Source organism: Diospyros lotus, chromosome 10 (genome assembly GCF_014633365.1).
Source record: "Diospyros lotus cultivar Yz01 chromosome 10, ASM1463336v1, whole genome shotgun sequence".
NCBI classification, from domain to species: domain Eukaryota; kingdom Viridiplantae; phylum Streptophyta; class Magnoliopsida; order Ericales; family Ebenaceae; genus Diospyros; species Diospyros lotus.
The window spans coordinates 33,295,418-33,314,311 of NC_068347.1; the positions used below are offsets into that span (position 1 = coordinate 33,295,418).

General features: G+C 34.1%; 2 protein-coding genes and 1 pseudogene across 2 annotated transcripts; 1 reads left to right on the forward strand and 2 right to left on the reverse strand.

Moving 5' to 3' along the window:
* Positions 1 to 360: 360 nt before the first annotated feature.
* On the forward strand, positions 361 to 630 carry LOC127811255 (CLAVATA3/ESR (CLE)-related protein 41-like). Its single transcript, XM_052350966.1, has one exon. It carries the CDS (start codon positions 361 to 363, stop codon positions 628 to 630), a length of 270 nt encoding a protein of 89 aa, XP_052206926.1.
* Positions 631 to 1,898: 1,268 nt separating this feature from the next.
* LOC127811257 (glycine-rich cell wall structural protein-like) lies at positions 1,899 to 3,083 on the reverse strand. The gene has a single exon (XM_052350968.1). It carries the CDS (start codon positions 3,081 to 3,083, stop codon positions 1,899 to 1,901), a length of 1,185 nt encoding a protein of 394 aa, XP_052206928.1.
* Positions 2,927 to 8,343, reverse strand: LOC127810856 (elongation factor 2-like; annotated as a pseudogene).
* Positions 8,344 to 18,894: the final 10,551 nt, after the last annotated feature.

An 18,894-nucleotide genomic window follows, 5' to 3' on the forward strand; every position in this document is an offset into this window, starting at 1 on the left:
CGACATTGACTAGGGCATCCTTGTAATTATCTGATCACACAAGGGGCAATCCAGTAAGTTTATAAACAGGAGGCCCTGGGAGTTCACTTCATTTTCATATATACCTCCTTAATTTGCTGCTTCCGAAGCAAAGTTCCAATCTTCAATTCTTAGTCCAAACGCTCTCTCTTTCCATAATTCAAACCCACATATATATCGATTAAAACCCTTCTTCTTCTTCTTCTTCTTCAATTCTACAGCGTCGTCGCCGCCGTCGTCTTGTCGGTCTTCTTTCTGAACGCGGCGGCCGGAGTACTGTTTCATGGATATTGATCTCCGGTGGACAACTGGGGGGTGTGGCTTCTCCGTTCCAACTAGTCAATGGCGAAAGCAGGCAGCAGCAGCAGCATATTAACACTTCCACAGGTCTCCACAACTTCTCGAATTCTGCTGTTACTTCTTCTTCTTCTCTTGATTATCGTTCCTCCGCTAGCTCGTCCTCTGGATACATCCGCCATGGAAACCGAGAATTCCTTCTCCTCCTCTTCCTCCGCCGCTGCCGAGGAGGGCACCACCGCAGCTAGGGCTGGGCAGTTTGGAGCAGACGCTCATGAAGTCCCCAGCGGCCCAAATCCAGAGTCTAATAGGTGAGCATGCATGTCGCTTCCTCTCGTTTGTACTTTTCGGTCCTTTTTTATAAATAGATAATACCTCGTGTGGGACGTAACTAAAGCTCTAATAGAATGAATTTTATCACTCATTTGTCTCTAAGTGTGTTGAATATTAATAGTTACCAAATTATGGCCTCTACTTTCATTGTGTGTGTGATTATTTAAATTTTTTTGTTGTTTTGGTTAATATCTAAACTTAATTTTTGATTTTGGTGTGATTATTCAATTTTTTTGTTATTTGAATTCTGTCTCTAAATCTAATTTTTAACTTAATTTAATTCTTATATTTTGATATTTTTTCTTGTATCAGTCTTAATTTTTCATTGTTTCGATCATTCTTGAACTTATTTTTTTGAATTAATTTAATTTTTATATTTTTATGTAAATAAAAGATAAAATAAGATAACAAAATATATGTTATATTTTATTCATGTCAAAGTATAGAAGTTAAAGTTAACTAAAAAATGCAGATCTATGTATATAATCGAAATAATAAAAAATTTATATTGTTAAAATATAAAAATTAAATTAATTTAAAAATATAAGTTAATAAATGTAATCAAAATATGAAAAAAAAATTGAGTTAGCACTTATAGATGATTATTATCAATCTCTAAGACAATTGTATAAATGAGCTGGATATGATGATGGCGTTGGAGTAGCAGTTTCCATCTTTTTTTTCAAAGTACGAGGCAAGGTCAAAGTGGGCCACTGGGCTTATTGAAAAATGGGCCACAGGCCCTATTAACAAAGCTGAAAGCTCGGCCCAATTCCAACACAACATCATCATGGCAAACATTATTATGGTTTGCCATTAGTTCACAACACTAACACTCCCTCGTGTTGTGTGATATTATGCTCAAATCATCATCATTAGGGAAATTTTTTATATTAATTAATGGTTAATGATTATTTATTATAAGTGATTATTTAATTATAAAAATTTGGTGTGGAAATAGCAATTTATAAGGCTGGGCAATCATGTTGAAGTGAAGAACAAACACAGGCATTTCAGCAGGTCTGATTAGTGAAGAAGATAAGGTGAAGCAAATTAAATTAAATTAAGGTTGTGGAGGGAGAAGGAGAGCATGATTATAATTAATAATTAAAGCCAAATGGATTTGGCAAGTACAAGAGTAGGAGTGGAAGCAGTAATTGGTCTAAAAGATGAGCTGAATGAAGAATTAGGGGGTTAGACTTAAAAAGACTGGATATGTGAAAGGTTGAATTGGCAGGTAGCCAGGCAGTTTAGTGACCATCTCCAGCTCCTCCAATGCCGTTGTCGCCGCCTGGGCCATCTCCATCTCCATCTCCATCTCCACCTTGACCGGTACCATATCCACCGCCTGATTCACCACCAGCGCCACCTTTACCTCCTTCCCCACCTATCCCACCGCCGCCATGGCCAGGTCCTCCATGACCACCGCCAGCGCCACCCCCTTTTCCACCTCCACCAGCAGCGCCACCACCTCCAGCAGCGCCACCAGCTTCACCTCCAACACCTCCGCCGGCACCACTACCTTCTCCGCCACCCACTCCACCTCCGGCAGCACCGCCACTCACTCCACCTCCGGCAGCACCGCCACCCACTCCGCCTCCGGCAGCACCGCCACCACCAGAACCTCCACCTGCTCCGCTACCCACTCCACCTCCGGCAGCACCGCCACCACCAGCACCTCCACCTGCTCCGCTACCAACTCCACCTCGGGCAGCACCGCCACCACCAGCACCTCCACCTGCTCCGCCACCCACTCCACCTCCCGCGACACCCCCACCACCAGCACCGCCACCAGCTCCACCTCCGCCGGCACCGCCACCAGATCCGCCTCCAATACCACCACCGGCACCGCCACCGCCACCACCACCTACCCCTCCACCAGCACCTCCTCCGATACCTCCACCGCCACCTATTCCACCTCCTCCAGCTCCTCCGCCAGCACCGCCGCCTACTCCACCACCAGCACCTCCCCCTACACCGCCAGCTCCTCCACCAACGCCGCCGCCTTCACCACCCCCAATGCCTCCACCAATGCCACCTATTCCACCTCCAGCACCTCCGCCCGCACCACCCCCAACACCGCCTATTCCACCGCCAGCACCGCCTATTCCACCGCCAAAACCTCCACCAAAGCCACCCCTTACACCGACTATTGGACCCCCACCGCCGCCTAATCCACCCCAACCACCTGCACCTACCCACGCGCCGCCGCCGCCTCCAAGCCCTCCTAAACACAGACTCTGTTCCACACCTCGACTTTCATGACCTAACCCAACACCATTCCCTATCCCACAGTCCGTACAGCCTTCACCATGACCGTGCAACTGTTTGCCATGATGATCTCCAACTCCATCATTCGCAGCAGCTCCACCACCTATGAGCATGAGTAAAAACAAACTAACAGCGACAGCATCATCCTGATGAAAAATCACCATTTTAGCTTTAATCAAAGAAACCCAGAAGAAGAGAAGCAAAAGGAATATTTCTGCTGAGTGGGTGTAGTGCATCCGGTACTGTCAAGTACGTACATGTATACCCATATATATAGCAAACTAAAGAAGAGGTTTCTTCACCTCCAAACTTAGAACCTCGGTGGTCCAACTGTTACACAATTTGATGAGTGAAATGAATGCTGGTCAATGACTGGGCAACCAATTCATAATATATAATTCCTTCCATCTGTCACCTCTATTGCCAAACAAGAAAGCTCATCAATCTGATCTGGGGTTGGCCTATTTTCCAAATATGGCTAGAGAGCTCTGGTCTTTAGAGCTGCCATCAATTTACAGGCCTTAATTCCTTATTTTGTAGCAGATGCACGGTTAGCATCTGTGTCTATGAGAGTTAACTTGCTTCTGCAGATGGTGAAATATATGGGATACCGTAATCAGCCATGACCACGTACGTTTGTTTTCTTCTATATTTCTGGGGCCAGTCCTACGATCAGTTTAAAGCTCTATTTTCTTTCCAAGGTTTAAGCTTTATGAATTTGCCATACCACCACATTAGGAAAATGAATGAATGCTTTCCCACTTCAGATGAAGTTAACAAATACCACATAGAAAGCCATGTTACAGTCCGCTCAAACGTTTAGAGTTGTCTTCAACAATCAAACTTGGTGGCCTAGTTGAAGAACACATCGTGTTTTAGTCAAGTGCATTAGGCAGAAAACTAATCCTATATCTAAGGAAATCATGATGGCATGAATGATATGATAACAGTATATATTTTTGAATATATATATATGTATATATATAAGCCTGCTTTAGATGGGCCATATTGTTTATAAATAACGAAATCCGCAAGATTATTGCCTCATTTTATTCAAATCCTGCTAGAAAATTCAACAAGAAACCGTCACAAAAATGAAATATTCTGGTCAAATGTTATACAGTGGTCCAGGCTTCAGATGTTCATCCCATGTCATTTCAGTTTAAAGTAACTGGGCCAAAAATTTTATCCCAAGCCTGACCCAACTCACTTGAGCATCGCCCCCAAAATCTTCCAATATGGACCAATTTTCTTGCATGACAAGCTCAAGAAAATTTTCAGGATGGGCATGAACTTCTGAGAAAATCTTTATTAAATGTCATAAGAAACTGGGCCAAATGTTTGAAACATTTTGGAGAAACACTGGACAAGTTCAGGAAGATCAGTAAATGTTAGATGAGCAGACGAAAGAGAAGGAAGATCAAGAAAATCTTGATGAGAAATCTTCAAACATGGCATGGGATATTACAATTTTACAAAAGACATGATTGATTATAAATAATAATAGTTGGAGCGTTAAAATTCATGAAAGTCGATTAAGACTAAAAACAAACTTAATTATAAGATAATCTACTAATTTTTATTACTTTTATAAATTTTAATTAAATATTTAGTGTAATGTATTAAAATATTTTTAATTGAAGCACACTTATCCTTGAAACTTTATTAGTATTGCCAAGCATTAGTATTGTCAAGCATCAACCCCTTAAACGCTATCGTTTTGATAAGGAAAGAAAAGCCAGGTGGCAACCTCACACTAGCTGCTCCAAAACGATGTTATTTTGGAGCCAAGGTGATAGGATGGCCCAAAATAGGTGTCTCACTCGTCGTTTCATTGCTCGTTGATTCTCTTGTACTATATATCTTGTCGTTTAGCCTGCTGCAATTGAGGCCGTTGATTTGATCCTGAGATTTTATCTCTATCGTTGCTTCTACCTATTTATATCCCTCCGATTCCTCGAGATTCGTGCATCGAAGAAAAAGAAAAGGCAAGAGATTGAGTCGAGTTTTATTAGGGTTTTCTCTCGTTTTGTTTTCGTACATGTTTTTCATTTCTTCTGGTTTCATAAGGATGCCTTTTGATTTATATGTAATCTTTGGGCATTTTTTGTTAAGGAACCAGTGAGTGTATAGTGAGGATTAAAGTTTGTACAATGAGGATGTAAATCTTTTTTTTCCAACTAGTGCAGTGATCTCTTCTCATCGAAGCTTAACGTAGATGTAGCTCTAATAGGATGTAAATCTTTTTTTCCGATTAGTACAGTGAGCTCTTCTTGTTGGAACTTAATATAGATGTAACCCTAATTTACAGGGTGAACCACTGTAAATCTTGTTGTGTTCATTTTCTTTCATTTCCTTTACTGTTTATGTTTGTGTATATCTATGCTTGCATTTTTTGAATAGTCATTTCAAATTCATTTTGGTTCTAAGTGTTAGAAGGGGCCGAGCTTTTGCTCGTCCCCACACCAAGTTCCTTTCAAGATTCATACTAAGTTTGTCATTATTCTTGACCATTCCTTAATTACCTTCGTCTGTTTTTCCCTATACCTTTTTGGATGCATTTTCTGATTTCATTTCTACTAGACTCTCTCTCTCTCTCTCTGTATTCTAAGAAACTACGGCTGCACTATGTTCCAAATGAAATGATCTACTGGAAGAAACCATTCATGAAGGTTTCCACCAAGCTAGATAGACAGTAAAAGGCAGGCTTTTGATCTGCACTAGCATCAACAGAGAAAACAAATTATAAAGATGAAGCTAGTATCACTTGATCTAGCAATAAAATAGAAGTGATATATGCAATATTGTTCATATAAACCACATCTAGAAGGAATTAAAGATAGCATTACCTCTCTAGCCAAGGTCGGCCTTAGTCACTTCCCATATCTTTTGGAGATCAGCCACACTTGACAGCCATTGATTTTGGGATGTGAGGCGATGACATGTTGCCAACTTGCCAGAAATGAATGATCAGGCTCAGAGCTTGTCCTCGTACTCAGAAAGTGGCGTAATCTGCTCCTTCAAGCCCTCCCTTTTGAGAATTTCTGCCACTAAACTCGCAGCCTGTGAATCTGTGATCCAGCTTTCAATGGATCAGATGACATTGTGGCCCAATGACCAAAAAAACACTTATGGAAAAGCCTGCCCTGAGGTCGCAGCTCTCGGATTGCTTGAGAGGCCAAATGACTTGATAACCGGAAGGTAGGCCTTGATGTTGTAGAGAGGGGTACCTGCACTCTGCATTCCCTCGAACACATGGCCATGCCGCTGGTTCAGAACACTGTAAATTGCTCCAAGGGCTTGCTCCGCGGCTTGGATTTCAAACAGGCAAACAGGCTCCATAAGCCGGGGCTTGGCAGTCAGCTCGGCAGCATAGATAACCCTTCTAACCGTAGGGATGATTTGGCCACCGCCTCTGTGCATGGCATCCATGAAGAACCACATCACAGACTTCAAGACAGACAGCCCTTAACCTTCCTTGGATGCCCACTGGAGGCCTGCAACAACAGGGTCCTTAATTTCATTGAGTTATTGGATTCCTTCACACAAATTAACAAGCATGTTGGGGCCAGTGGTTTCAGGGCCAAAGCACCAAATTTTCTTTGAAAGATCTTTGTCCCAACTGACCTCCTCTGACAAGATTTTAGCTTGAGCCCTTGGGTCATCCCCCGTCAATGGCCTCAGTCAGTCCTTCCTCCATGACTGAGCTTCCATGTATAAACGGTTATGCTTGTCCGGTGACTTGCTCATCATAGTCCTGCAAGACTTCTCAATAACTGTCTGCAGGAAGGACACAACGGATCTGATTTCACAATTTCAGCACCACCCATGAAATCTAAAGCAATGATGTGCTCCCAAGACTCTTCAATGGTACATTCCACCATAGGATCAGATTTGGCCAAGCGCTTAAGACCTCCAACAAGCTTGGGAAGATCAGATGCAACTTTGCACTACACTGCCACACGAACAACTGGGGACACAAAGAACTTCATTGCTCGGATAGGATGTGCTTATATATAGTGGCATTTTTGGTGATATATGGATCCAAACCAACCATTGACGTCCTCAACATTTTCCTGCTTCTTTCCCATCCAAATAACAGTTCTCTGTACATTCTTCACATGCAAGTCCTTTTTCTCCCCAGGAACATAATTAGGACCCATGATTCCAACCTTCAAACCTGTCAATACCTTGCCAGATAACACACGGCCAAAGGTGAAGAACATACCCTTATCGGATGCTGGGATATCTTTGACACATAAAGCATAAGAAGCCCATCAGGGTCACAGTTCCTTATAGCATTGGCACAAGGTCATCAAGCGGTCCCTCATACAAGTTATTAACACGATACTTTTGAGCCTTGCCTGGAGAAGGGAGATGGAAAATCATCATTTCAATCAGGGCGTTGCTTGCTTGGGAGCCATGTCTGCATGACCCGCTTCATCAACGCTTTCCCCTTCAAGTCCTTTCCCTCGGACTTCAAAGTGATGCTGAGCTTCTGCAACATTGGCCACAACTTATCCTTCTGATCATTCATGCAAGTGTTAATGATCTGCTTGATTGGTTCGTAGCAAATTGACCAAAACCGCACTTGCACGTAGGTGAGTTTGCGTTCATGTTCATCCATTTTTTCGTGGCAGGATCAAAGTAGTTCTCTTCCCAGAGCCGCTCCATCATCTTGTCCTCATCAACACCAAATTTAGAAGCATGCATCTTAGTAAAGTTAGATAGAGTGAAAGCCCACCCATGCAATCCAGCAGAGGATGCAACTGTTTCTTTCTATGGAAAGACTTGAACGTCACCAAGAACGGGATCTTCATATGTGGCATGATGACATTGGCATTCTCAATAACTTTCTTGAATGTATGGTAACCCTCCTCTCCATCAACCTGGAGCTCGAGGAAGCACCAATCCATCTCCCAAAGCCTGGTCGGATCCTTTCTCCCAAAGCCTGACAAACCACAGTTTCTGTTTGTTCGTAAACACACACCCTCAATACGATCAACCACCACAAGTGCACCATTAGTAATGCGAAGAGCAGCTGTGACCTCGGATGAGAAGTCGTCATGCCCAGGAGAATCAATGAGATTGATAAGGTATTCATTCCCTTGCCGAACTCCGTTGTAGTTCTTCAGTGAATCATTAGATATTTCATGGTAAAGAGCGATGTCATCTCAGGATTCATCTTGGCGGGTATCTGTCATCCGGACCTCACCAGCTATTTCTTTGACAAGGATGCCAGCAGCAGCCGCAAGAGAATCAGTGAGTGTGGACTTCCCTGTGACCAGAGATAAAACAGAGTAATATCAACCCAAATACAGATGAAAGATGAATAATTGAAAACTGCAAACTAAACTGAATTGCAGCCTTGCAAAAGTACTCAGATTTCACCCACAACAACAACCAAACAGGGGAAAAGAGGGAAAAGAGTACTAACCGTTTTGATTTACCCTGTAAAATGGAAACAGGGAAGCTATAAGATGGAATGGAAGAAAGTCCACCAAGAAGTCTCCAATTGACATGTCCAATAATCATATCAGCACAGCTAAAATCTATGGGAAAGCATTTAGTCAAAAGGGTCGGCTGAAGAATATTTGTTGTTCTAGAGTTACTTTAGTGATCATTTAATAATATAAATAAATATTAAAAATTATTTAAAATTTACTTTCTTTGCTTATTTAATAATATTAATAAGTAAAAAATATAGAGAGTCTATATCTTATCTTAAAAATTAAAAAGTTATCGATTTATTATTATTTTTTTAATATTCAAGTCTGTGCTTATTTCACAGATAAAATTTTTATCATCTAAAGAATCATTTTATCAAATTGTCCTCTTAAAATAATGTTACTCTTGTATTTTTTTTTTTCGTTTGCATTACTAATTTACACCTCATTATTTATTATTTAATATTAAAAAATAATTCATAAATTTGGGGAGTTAGAGGCCTTCTTGCCTAAATGAAACCTCACTATTCATTATCTAACACTAGAAAATAATATGTGGATTTGAGAAAGTTAGGAGCCTCTCTAGATAAAATAACAAAATAAAAAATAAACAGAACATAAACTTAAAAAAAAAATTATCATAAAATAGAATTTCAAATTATAGAAGACCTCATTTTTTTGGGCCTCTCATGTTTTTTTGGAGCCCCTAAACATAGGTTTTAGTGGCATATATCTTGAACCGGCCCTCTTAGTCAGGAAAAACTTTGAAACATAATATAGGGATCCATTGGCGCTGATAAGCTCAACAAAGCATCATTAGTACGGGGAGCATAATGCGTATTCCAGTAAACTTGAATTAGAACGGCATGTCGAAGAAGGGGCACAGCCAGTGAAACTGAACCACAGCACAGCACAAAGAATGCCAAAAATGTCGAAGAAACAGAAGCAAGTAAAATCCCAGCACTGCATCTGAGTGACGAGATCTTTTCATTCAGGAGGAAATTCAAGACAAAAGACTTATCTCGGCATAATAAAATAAATATAAAGATGCTCAAATTGAGCCATAAGCACAACAATTCAACACAGAGATCTGGTAGAAAGAGATAAAGAATCAAGTCTTATGCAGAAATTTCATCATGTAGAGAGAAGGCATAATTCAGGTTTTGGAGTTTGCCCAGAACTTGAATTATTTAATCCTAAATAATTGTAGTCCTTGCCTCTTCAATATTGGAAAACTTCAAGACTCTGCATACTACAACAACGACCAAACGTTAATCTAGCTAGGTTGGGCTCAAACTCAGCTAGGTTGGGCTCAAACTCAACATTTACAAAACCCATAAACTAGTGCCTGATATTTATATTTGCAGAGTCTCAAGAGTAAATTCAACATACAGCTGGCGTGCATACCAAGTTCCCAACACCTATAAGTTTACATCAGAAGACAGAAGTACATATCCTGTTCTTTCTTGGTTCTTCATTAACAGAGCCATACAAATACAACTCAAAATCCAAGAATAAAGCAACTGATTACCCACAAAATCATAGAAAGAAAACTGTAAAAAACCTTACCTTATCAAAAGAAAAAGGAGGCAAATGGCAAGCCAATATGATGAAATAAATTCAAATGAATTGTGCTGTATTAGAATAAATTCAAAAGAATCTTAAAGGTTTATAATTGTAAATATAAATTTATTTAAATAAACTACTTTTTTTTTTTTTTTCCTTATCATATGAAACTCGAAGGATCCCCAACCAATGCACAGCTTTCTGTTAAGACCATCTCACTCTCTCTAAAATTTACGACTCGCCATATTCTAGCTTAAACAGGTCAGACAAATGAATTACGAGTCGAAATTCGAGATTTAACCCCTCAAATAAATGTATATTATTGACAACCACATAAATGTAAATTCAAACACATGACCTTGCGATAATTCAATCTCTCAAATATCCGTGATGGACCATCAGTGTCATCTCGAGATATTGAACTACTATTATTTTAAGAGGCTTTAAACTAGATAATTATTTTTCTTTTAAAAGTTTGTAATAAATATACAATATTACACTAAAAACCTATTACTAATTTAAAAATTCAACTATAATGTAAAAAAGAATTAGTTTATTGGCATTAACATATTTAAATTATATTTTAAGAGGGCAATGCTAACTACTGCTTTTAAGGGCAACTTATATTTTAATAAATACGATTTAGATTATATTTTATAAGGATAATGGTTAAATATCAATAAATGTATAGACAAAATATATTTATTATATTTTATTTTTAACATCCAAATAATTCTTTTGACTAATAATGAGTTCATCGTGTTTTAAATTATTTAATCAACCATAAAATTGTTTCAATGTTTAAAATAAAATATAATAAATGTACCTTATATAAAAATAAAATATAATTATTTTTAAAGGGCAAATGAATATTATTGTATTTGTTAAATATGTTAATCAATAAAAATATGAAAAGAATATGTTTAATTTACACTAATTATTATAAGATAATGGCTAATATATAATAATATACCTCATTTTCTAGTAACATGTAATAAATATATATTGTCTAAAAATAATTTATATTTAATACTTTTTAATAAATATTTTTTGCAAATTGACATCACACACATAAATTCATAATAATTCTACACAAGATTATAATAGCCCTATCAAAATTCATAATAGTTTTACATAAATTTAACAATAATTCTGCTCACTACTATAAATTATTATGAATTTTTTAATAAAATTATTATAAATTAATATATGCTACGTTTTAAGAATTATTTGTCAAACTTATCTATAAATATAACATTTTTCTAAAAAATTATTACAAACTAATGTGGCATATATAAATTCATAATGATTTTATTCAAAATTAACAGTTGTTCATAACGGTAAATAAATTTATTATTAATTTTAAATATGATTATTATAAATTTCATTAAAACAACTATTGTTGGGTCATAGACAAAAGACTATTAAAAAATGATAAAAATATAAAATAATGATTGGGATAAAAATGTGTAATTTCCTCTAATTGAAAAGGAGTTCCCGCACAATGTATAAATTAAATAACTCCAACGTTTAAAAATCCATTTGAAAGTCACTCGAAAAGGATAAACATCATACAAAAAGAATTCTAATTCTAATAAGATATTGAAATATCAGAATAAATATTATTTATAATAATCTTAATCTCAATGAATTCCATAATATGAAGATAGACATTATATGTGAATTTTAATTCTAGGGAATTTAAGAAATCTACATGTTTCTCTATAAATAAATAGGCTCTCATTCCAGAAAATATACGTTTTTAATTCTGATTTCAATATAGCTTTTAAGTTTTTAATGTATGAATAAGTATTAAAGTGTTTGCGCAAAAATTTCTCTGTGCCATTTGATTTTTTTCTTTCTTGCATACTCCAAGCAATTTCATGACGATATTTTCATTCAATAAATTTATTATTGTGTTCGAAAGATAACAACAAATTTGTGAGAGTTATTTGTCTATTTTATTTTTGGGTGTAATATTATTTTAATCTAATCTTAAATAATGATTAGCATTTCTCGGGCGATTAATTAATAATGCCTTGAAAAAATTAAAGTTGCGTTTGATTGCATGGGTGGAAAAAAAATGAATTCTAGGGAACTGAATTTTTGAGAAAATGAATTTCTGAAAATTGGAAGTTTAAACTGTTTGATTGGTATAATTTTCTACTTGAAAAATAATGTTATTTTCTATTTTTTAGTATTTGATTGGTAATATTTTCTATAGAATTTGGTCATTTTCCTAACATTTCATATTTGATAGGCATTATTTTCTATTGAAAATGACACATTTTTCATGAAATTCAATAGGAAAAATGTATTGAAAAACACTGAATCCTATATGAAAAATCGATAAAAATACAAAAATAGACGAAGACATACACAGAGACACACATATATATACATACACAATCATACACATGTATACACATACACATCTATGCATACACAAGCATATATATATATATATATACACGCACACATACATACATATATATATATACTCATTCTCTCGCTGCCTCCCTACTCACCCACTCGTTGTCGCTGACCTGCTAGCTCACTCGCCCTCTCTCTTGCTCGTTTGCTCTTCCTCTCGTTCGCACATAGATACACATATATATATACACACACATACATACATATATATACGTCTTCTCTCTCACTTCATCCCCGCTCACCGTCGCTGACCTGCTCGTCGCCCTCCCTCTCATTCGCTCTCTATCCCTCTCTCACTACAATTTGCTTTTAGGAAAGTTGAAGGGGATGAAGACGAGAGCACAGTGAGTTGTTACTTCAATTGCCTAGAGAATCGAAACTCCTCCCCTAAGGAATTTGGTTTCCTTGATTTGAAGGAAAAAGCTATCACGTGACAAAAAAATAGGAAAATAAGTTCCTGAAAAAATTTGACTATCAAACACCACACAAATGAAAAATTGAGTGAAAAAAAAATATTTTTTAAGAAAAAAAAATGGCTATCAAACGAGCCTAAGTTGATAAAATTTAGGCGACTAGTTGCGGATATAGTTGACATTTGATCTCGAACCTTGTGGCCAACGGTAAGAGTTTGAATTTGATTGGTTGGTTTCCTAAACATTAGAACACTAAACAATTGGCATTAGTGATACCTTTTATTTTAATACAAACATATAAAAGTTAATATCAAGTGTCAAATTTAAATATTTAAATAATATTTTCATTAATTTCAAAGAATTTAATAAGTTTTCAAAGTCACTTCCGTGTTAATAAATGTTAATGCTTAACATTTAATATTTATTAAATTAATTAAAATATGACGCTTAAACTGTCTCATCCACAGGCTAAGTTCCTAATCATTATTTCCAATTTTTAGTTCAAAAAAATAGCCTTTTTTCTAATTAAAAAGAGAAGCCCAAATTGCCAAGGAGTGTGAAAAAGGCCCAACTATTTTGATTAGAAGATTAGTAAAGGGCTTGCTTTTCCCTTAATAATTTAAGTCCTTAACAATTAAGTGGCAACGTAGGGTGCTATTCAATGAAGAAAATATATATATATATGTGTATTTTTTTTTATAACGTGAAAATTGAGGGTTATCGATACACAAACAGTCCTTGACCTCGAATTATCACATTTTTCCTATAAACTATAGTATATTTTTCATCAGATAATTAGGATAGGATGGGTAAGTCACTAATTGAAACTCGAGCCATAGTCCCTCGAATAAATACAAATAATACACTCCACATATAGATTTAGACTTAAACTCACAATCTTGTGACACCCAAGTTCTTAAATGTGTGCAGAGGACTATCTAAACTACCTCGATGGGTTATGAAGAAAACATCGAGAAAGTGATTCAGATAACTTAGCTAGTTAAAAGCAAGTAATTGAAAATTCTTATATCAATAGTTCGAATCCACTTTTAAACGGGCGAAGAGTTCAGATGACACATATCTAAATTCTCTTATTGAGAATTATTTTGAAAGTATTACCGAAACTTTTTTGGCTGCAAATAAACAGTTGTTTTAAAAAATATTAAAGCAGTCATAATTTTTATTTTAAAAAATATTATTTTCTAATTTATAGCATAAATTTGGAAAACTAAAAAACTGTGTTTTCTATTTATTATTGAAAAATATAATTATTTAATAAAAAATTTAAATTAAACAACCCTGTAAACAATTAAATTTCTTATATTGAGGTCAAAAGTCTTATTTATCAACTTAAATTAAATTAGATAGTTGGGAGGATGGAATGAATTAGGTATTCAATCTATTGGTAAAATCAAATTGAATTGATTGAATAGATGTTCAAATCGAATAAATTAAAAAAATAAAAAAATACTAAAAAGCTAAATTGACCCAAAAAATAGTTGAAAAATCGAAAGACCGAACAGTTGAATTTGAACAACTTCTTTTCTTCTTCTGTTCTGCTGATTTGTTGGTCAAAAACGTCATTTTTGACATTCTAAATTATTAATATATATGTATAGTTTTTCTAATATTAAAAAAATATATATATATACAATATCAAGGGATATCTGCATCATCTTCAATGATTGAATCCATCTCACATACCACTTTCCTAAACTTTATTTAAAAATTTCATATTTAAGTCATATTATACACAAGTTTTTATTTAACTTATTTTTTGTATTATATTTATTATTTATTATATGAGACTTATGAGTGTTAATTGAAATGTATTTTTATAGAAAAATAAACATTTACATAATTATACAAAATAAATCTTATTTTCAAGAGTTATAGATAAAGTTGTGAGTTATTCAATAATTTTTTTAAAAATATTTTTGGCTCAATATAAATAGGGATGAGCAAAAGTTTTGGTTAAAGCTAAATAACCAAACCAAACTTGTCGAAATTGGTGGTTCAATTCTATCTAATTTGTAAATCGATTCAATTTGATGTTTAAATTTGAGTTTTTTTGAATATTTCAATTTGATTCAGTCTTTTTGTTGAAAAAGATTGAACTAATTAAATAAATTGAAATATCCAAAATGATGTTTTTAATTAAAATTAGACAATTCGATTCGGTTATTTCAGTTTAATTACAAATTTATTAATCCCTAATTACTTAGATTTGCTTGTATTTTATTTTTTAATTTTTTTAAACAATTATTCGATCTATTTGCTTTAATTTTTTAAAAAAATCAATTTATTTAATTTGACCAAATGCTCACGTCTAAATATAAATGTCCTAAGAGCTTTGCCTTGTGGTATTGAGGAACAATAATAAATTAATTATTAATATACATAAGATAATTTATTAATAAGAGATTAATTTACAGAAACAAATATTTAAATACGGACTATCTAAATAATATCATAGAAATTTAATTATTTAAATAATATTTTTGTGATTATTTATTACAAATAGATAAATTCACGTAAAACAATGATACTTTTGGGAATCACACGTGGGGATGTGGACGCACTGCACTGTCTACGGCTTTTCTCGTCCTTCGTGGAAAACGAGGTAGCATAATTATTTTATTATAAATCACGTGCAAATTATAAAAAAGGCAAGAAAGTCTGTGCCATGCACTCCATGAAAAAAATAAAATGATAAAAATAAATAAAAACATTACTTATTACATACTCAATTTTAACATTTTAAATAATAATACTTTAATACAAATGTATTATATTGTGTGTTATAAATATAAATACCAATATATTATATTTAAAAAATAAAAAATAATGCTAGTCATTGACTTTGAGACAATTTAAGTCTCAAAATATAAAGCGTTAGATTTTTGTAAAAGCGAAATTTATGTCTCTTGGACTAGATTTCGATTGTCAAGTTTTTACCTTATCTTTGAGAGAACGAGTAATAAAATAGTAGTTCAGTTCAAGAAATGTTTGCCTGGTACCAAATAAGCGAAATCCTAGCAAGATTTTCCTCCATTATTGTTGGGGCGTGATCTTCGATTACGATCGACTTGCAAGTCTCATATCAAATTGACAAATATTTGAGGTATGAACGACTTCTTTAGTAAAATGAAAGAGTGTAACACGAGACACTCTCTGATAAAAAAAAACACATGTCACTTTGCACTTGATTTATTATATTTTATTTTCATCTCAAAATAACTTTGTTAATTTATAAAATTACAAGACACGATATACTTATCATCATAATAATTTTTGTTTCATATTATGAATATTGTGCTACCAATTTAACTTGATTAGGATAAAGTGTTCTAGTGATGAAAAAAATAAATAATGAAAAGTAATGTAATAATACCCTTTTGAAAAGTAGGGTCTAATTAAGGGTAATCATATGTGAAAATTAATATCGTCAATATAGAAAATTAAGTTTTTTATTTTTTCTTGTTATTTCTCCTAAACGAGAAGATGTAATAAAACACGGTGATATTATTTGAAATGCTATAAATATAAATTGTTAATCTTTCTGTATAATGAATAACATGTTTTTTTTATTTTATTTTTCTTAGTTACGTAATACATACTTTGATTTTATAATTTTACTTCAAATATTATGGATGATTTAGTATAAGATACTTACATAATATACTCTTATCCAAATACTCATGATAGTCATTATTCATTTTTAATATCAATAAATGCAAAATCATATTTTACAAATTATTATCACTTTTATATCACAACATACGATGAGAAAATATACAATGTATTTGTAATAGCACACCATTGGTGTCGTCTTGCTATCACAGTTCAATCACATATTGTCATTTGTTGGTGATAACTATCATGCATTCACAATTTAAACACATGACAGCTATAATAGACCGAAACATAATATCAAACGGATACATTGAATATATTCTCTTCTTTTGGTAATTACATCAAATATCTCTCCATTTTATGGTAAGTGCATTCAATTCATTTTGATCAACACAATAGCCACAACGTGACACAACGAGATTGGCATCTAAGCTCTATCCCCAAGGGTCCAGTGTACCATTACCATATATACAATAGTTGTCAAAAAGATGTAACTGCTAGCAATGATAATTTAAAACAAGCTCCATGTGATTTACAAAACGTAAGTGCAAATTCATGAATTTGCCCATAAATGATAACTTCTCGACACTTAGTTGGAATCTTTTTTTAGGAAACAATATTTCGTAATTTGAAATATTTTTGAAATCTCACACAAATAACATAAGAAAGGCTAATTTAGGATCAAATTAATTTATAATGATGACCTGTTTGGCTCTCTTTTGAACTTTAAACCTTAAATTAAGTGTTGTCTAAGTTTATATTTTTATTATAATAAAAAGGAATTTTGAAAATTGCCAAACGAAGCATGCATCTCTAAATATGGAAGGATCCAAATGGAGCCCAAGAGTGAGGGCGAGGATGGTGTTGGTAGTGGGCCCCATGTCGACGTTGCCCTTTTCACATGACAGGCAAATTAGATTTGTTGCTCTTCGTGGAAAGTGCAGCGAGTGCGTGATCCCACGCGCATGGTTTTATGCTATCTGTAATATGTTGCTAAAAACGAAAATGAAAACGTAAATTTACTTTTCACGTGGCCAAGGAATCGAATGATCTGGCGATTACTTGTCATCTCGCGAGATGAAGAGAAATTCTCCCTTCCCCCCAAATTTATTTTTGAATTCCAAATATTAGCATAAATATATTATTTCAAAGATAAAATTACAAGAAATTCCTCCTACCATTTATTCAAAAACACATTAATTCAAAATTATCGAATTTTTTTTATTACTCAATTACATTCAAGTTGTAATTTAGAAAAGTCAACGAGATTTTAAGTCGATAATAGTTAAACATGGTGACAATATTACAATGATAACAAATAATGATAAATGACATTCGTTGACATTTTAATTATCGTTTTTATAATGTTGACCCGATTAGTTGGTTGGTAAGCTATAGGTAATAAAGAAGATTCGATACGAATTGTAAGAAGAACGTCATATTAACTGCATGTGAAATTATTGTAATTATCAGAATTCTCAATTATTAAATTTTGTCGTGATTGTAAAATTAGATAACCATTCGATAAATGAAATTGAAGGATATAATGGTCAATTATATCTTACAAATATAAAAAGCGTCATATTAATACATACTTTGATTTTATAATATTACTTCAAATATTATGGATGATTTAGTATAAGATACTTACTTAATACACTCTTATCCAAATACTCGTGATAGTCATTATTCATTTTTAATATCAATAAATGCAAAATCATACTTTACAAATTATTATCACTTTTATATCACAGTATATGATGAAAAAATATACAATGTATTTATAATAGCACACCATTGATGTCGTCTTGCTATCACAGCTCAATCACATATTGTCATTTGTTGGTGACAACTATCATACATTCACAATTTAAACACATGATAGCTATAACGAGCTAGAACATAATATCAAATGGATACATTGAACATATTCTCTTCTTTTGGTAATTACATCAAATTTCTCTCCATTTTATGGTAAGTGCATTCAATTCGTTTTGATCAACACAATAGCCAGAACATGACACAACGAGACTGGCATCTAAGCTCTATCCCCAAGGGTCCAGCGCACCATTACCATATATACAATCGTTATCAAAAAAATGTAATCGCTAGCGATGATAATTCAAAACAAGCTCCATGTGATTTACAAAATGTAAGTGCAAATTCATGAACTTGCCCATAAATGGTAACTTCTCGACACTTAGTTGGAATCTTTTTTTAGGAAATACAATATTTCGTAATTCGAAATATTTTGAAATCTCATACAAATAACATAAGAAAGGCTAATTTAGGATCGAGTTAATTTATAATGATAACCTGTTTGGCTTTCTTTTAAACTCTAGACCTTAAATTAAGTGCTGTCTAAGTTTATATTTTTATTATAATAAAAAGAAATTTTGAAAATTGCCAAACGAAGCATGCATCTCTAAATATGGAAGGATCCAAATAGAGCCCAAGAGTGAGGGAGAGGATGGTGTTGG

What these genes read in the sequence shown, in the direction of transcription:
- LOC127811257 (XM_052350968.1), bottom strand. Translation starts at nt 3,083, where the DNA reads ATGGTGATTTTTCATCAGGATGATGCTGTCGCTGTTAGTTTGTTTTTA.
- LOC127811255 (XM_052350966.1), top strand. Translation starts at nt 361, where the DNA reads ATGGCGAAAGCAGGCAGCAGCAGCAGCATATTAACACTTCCACAGGTC.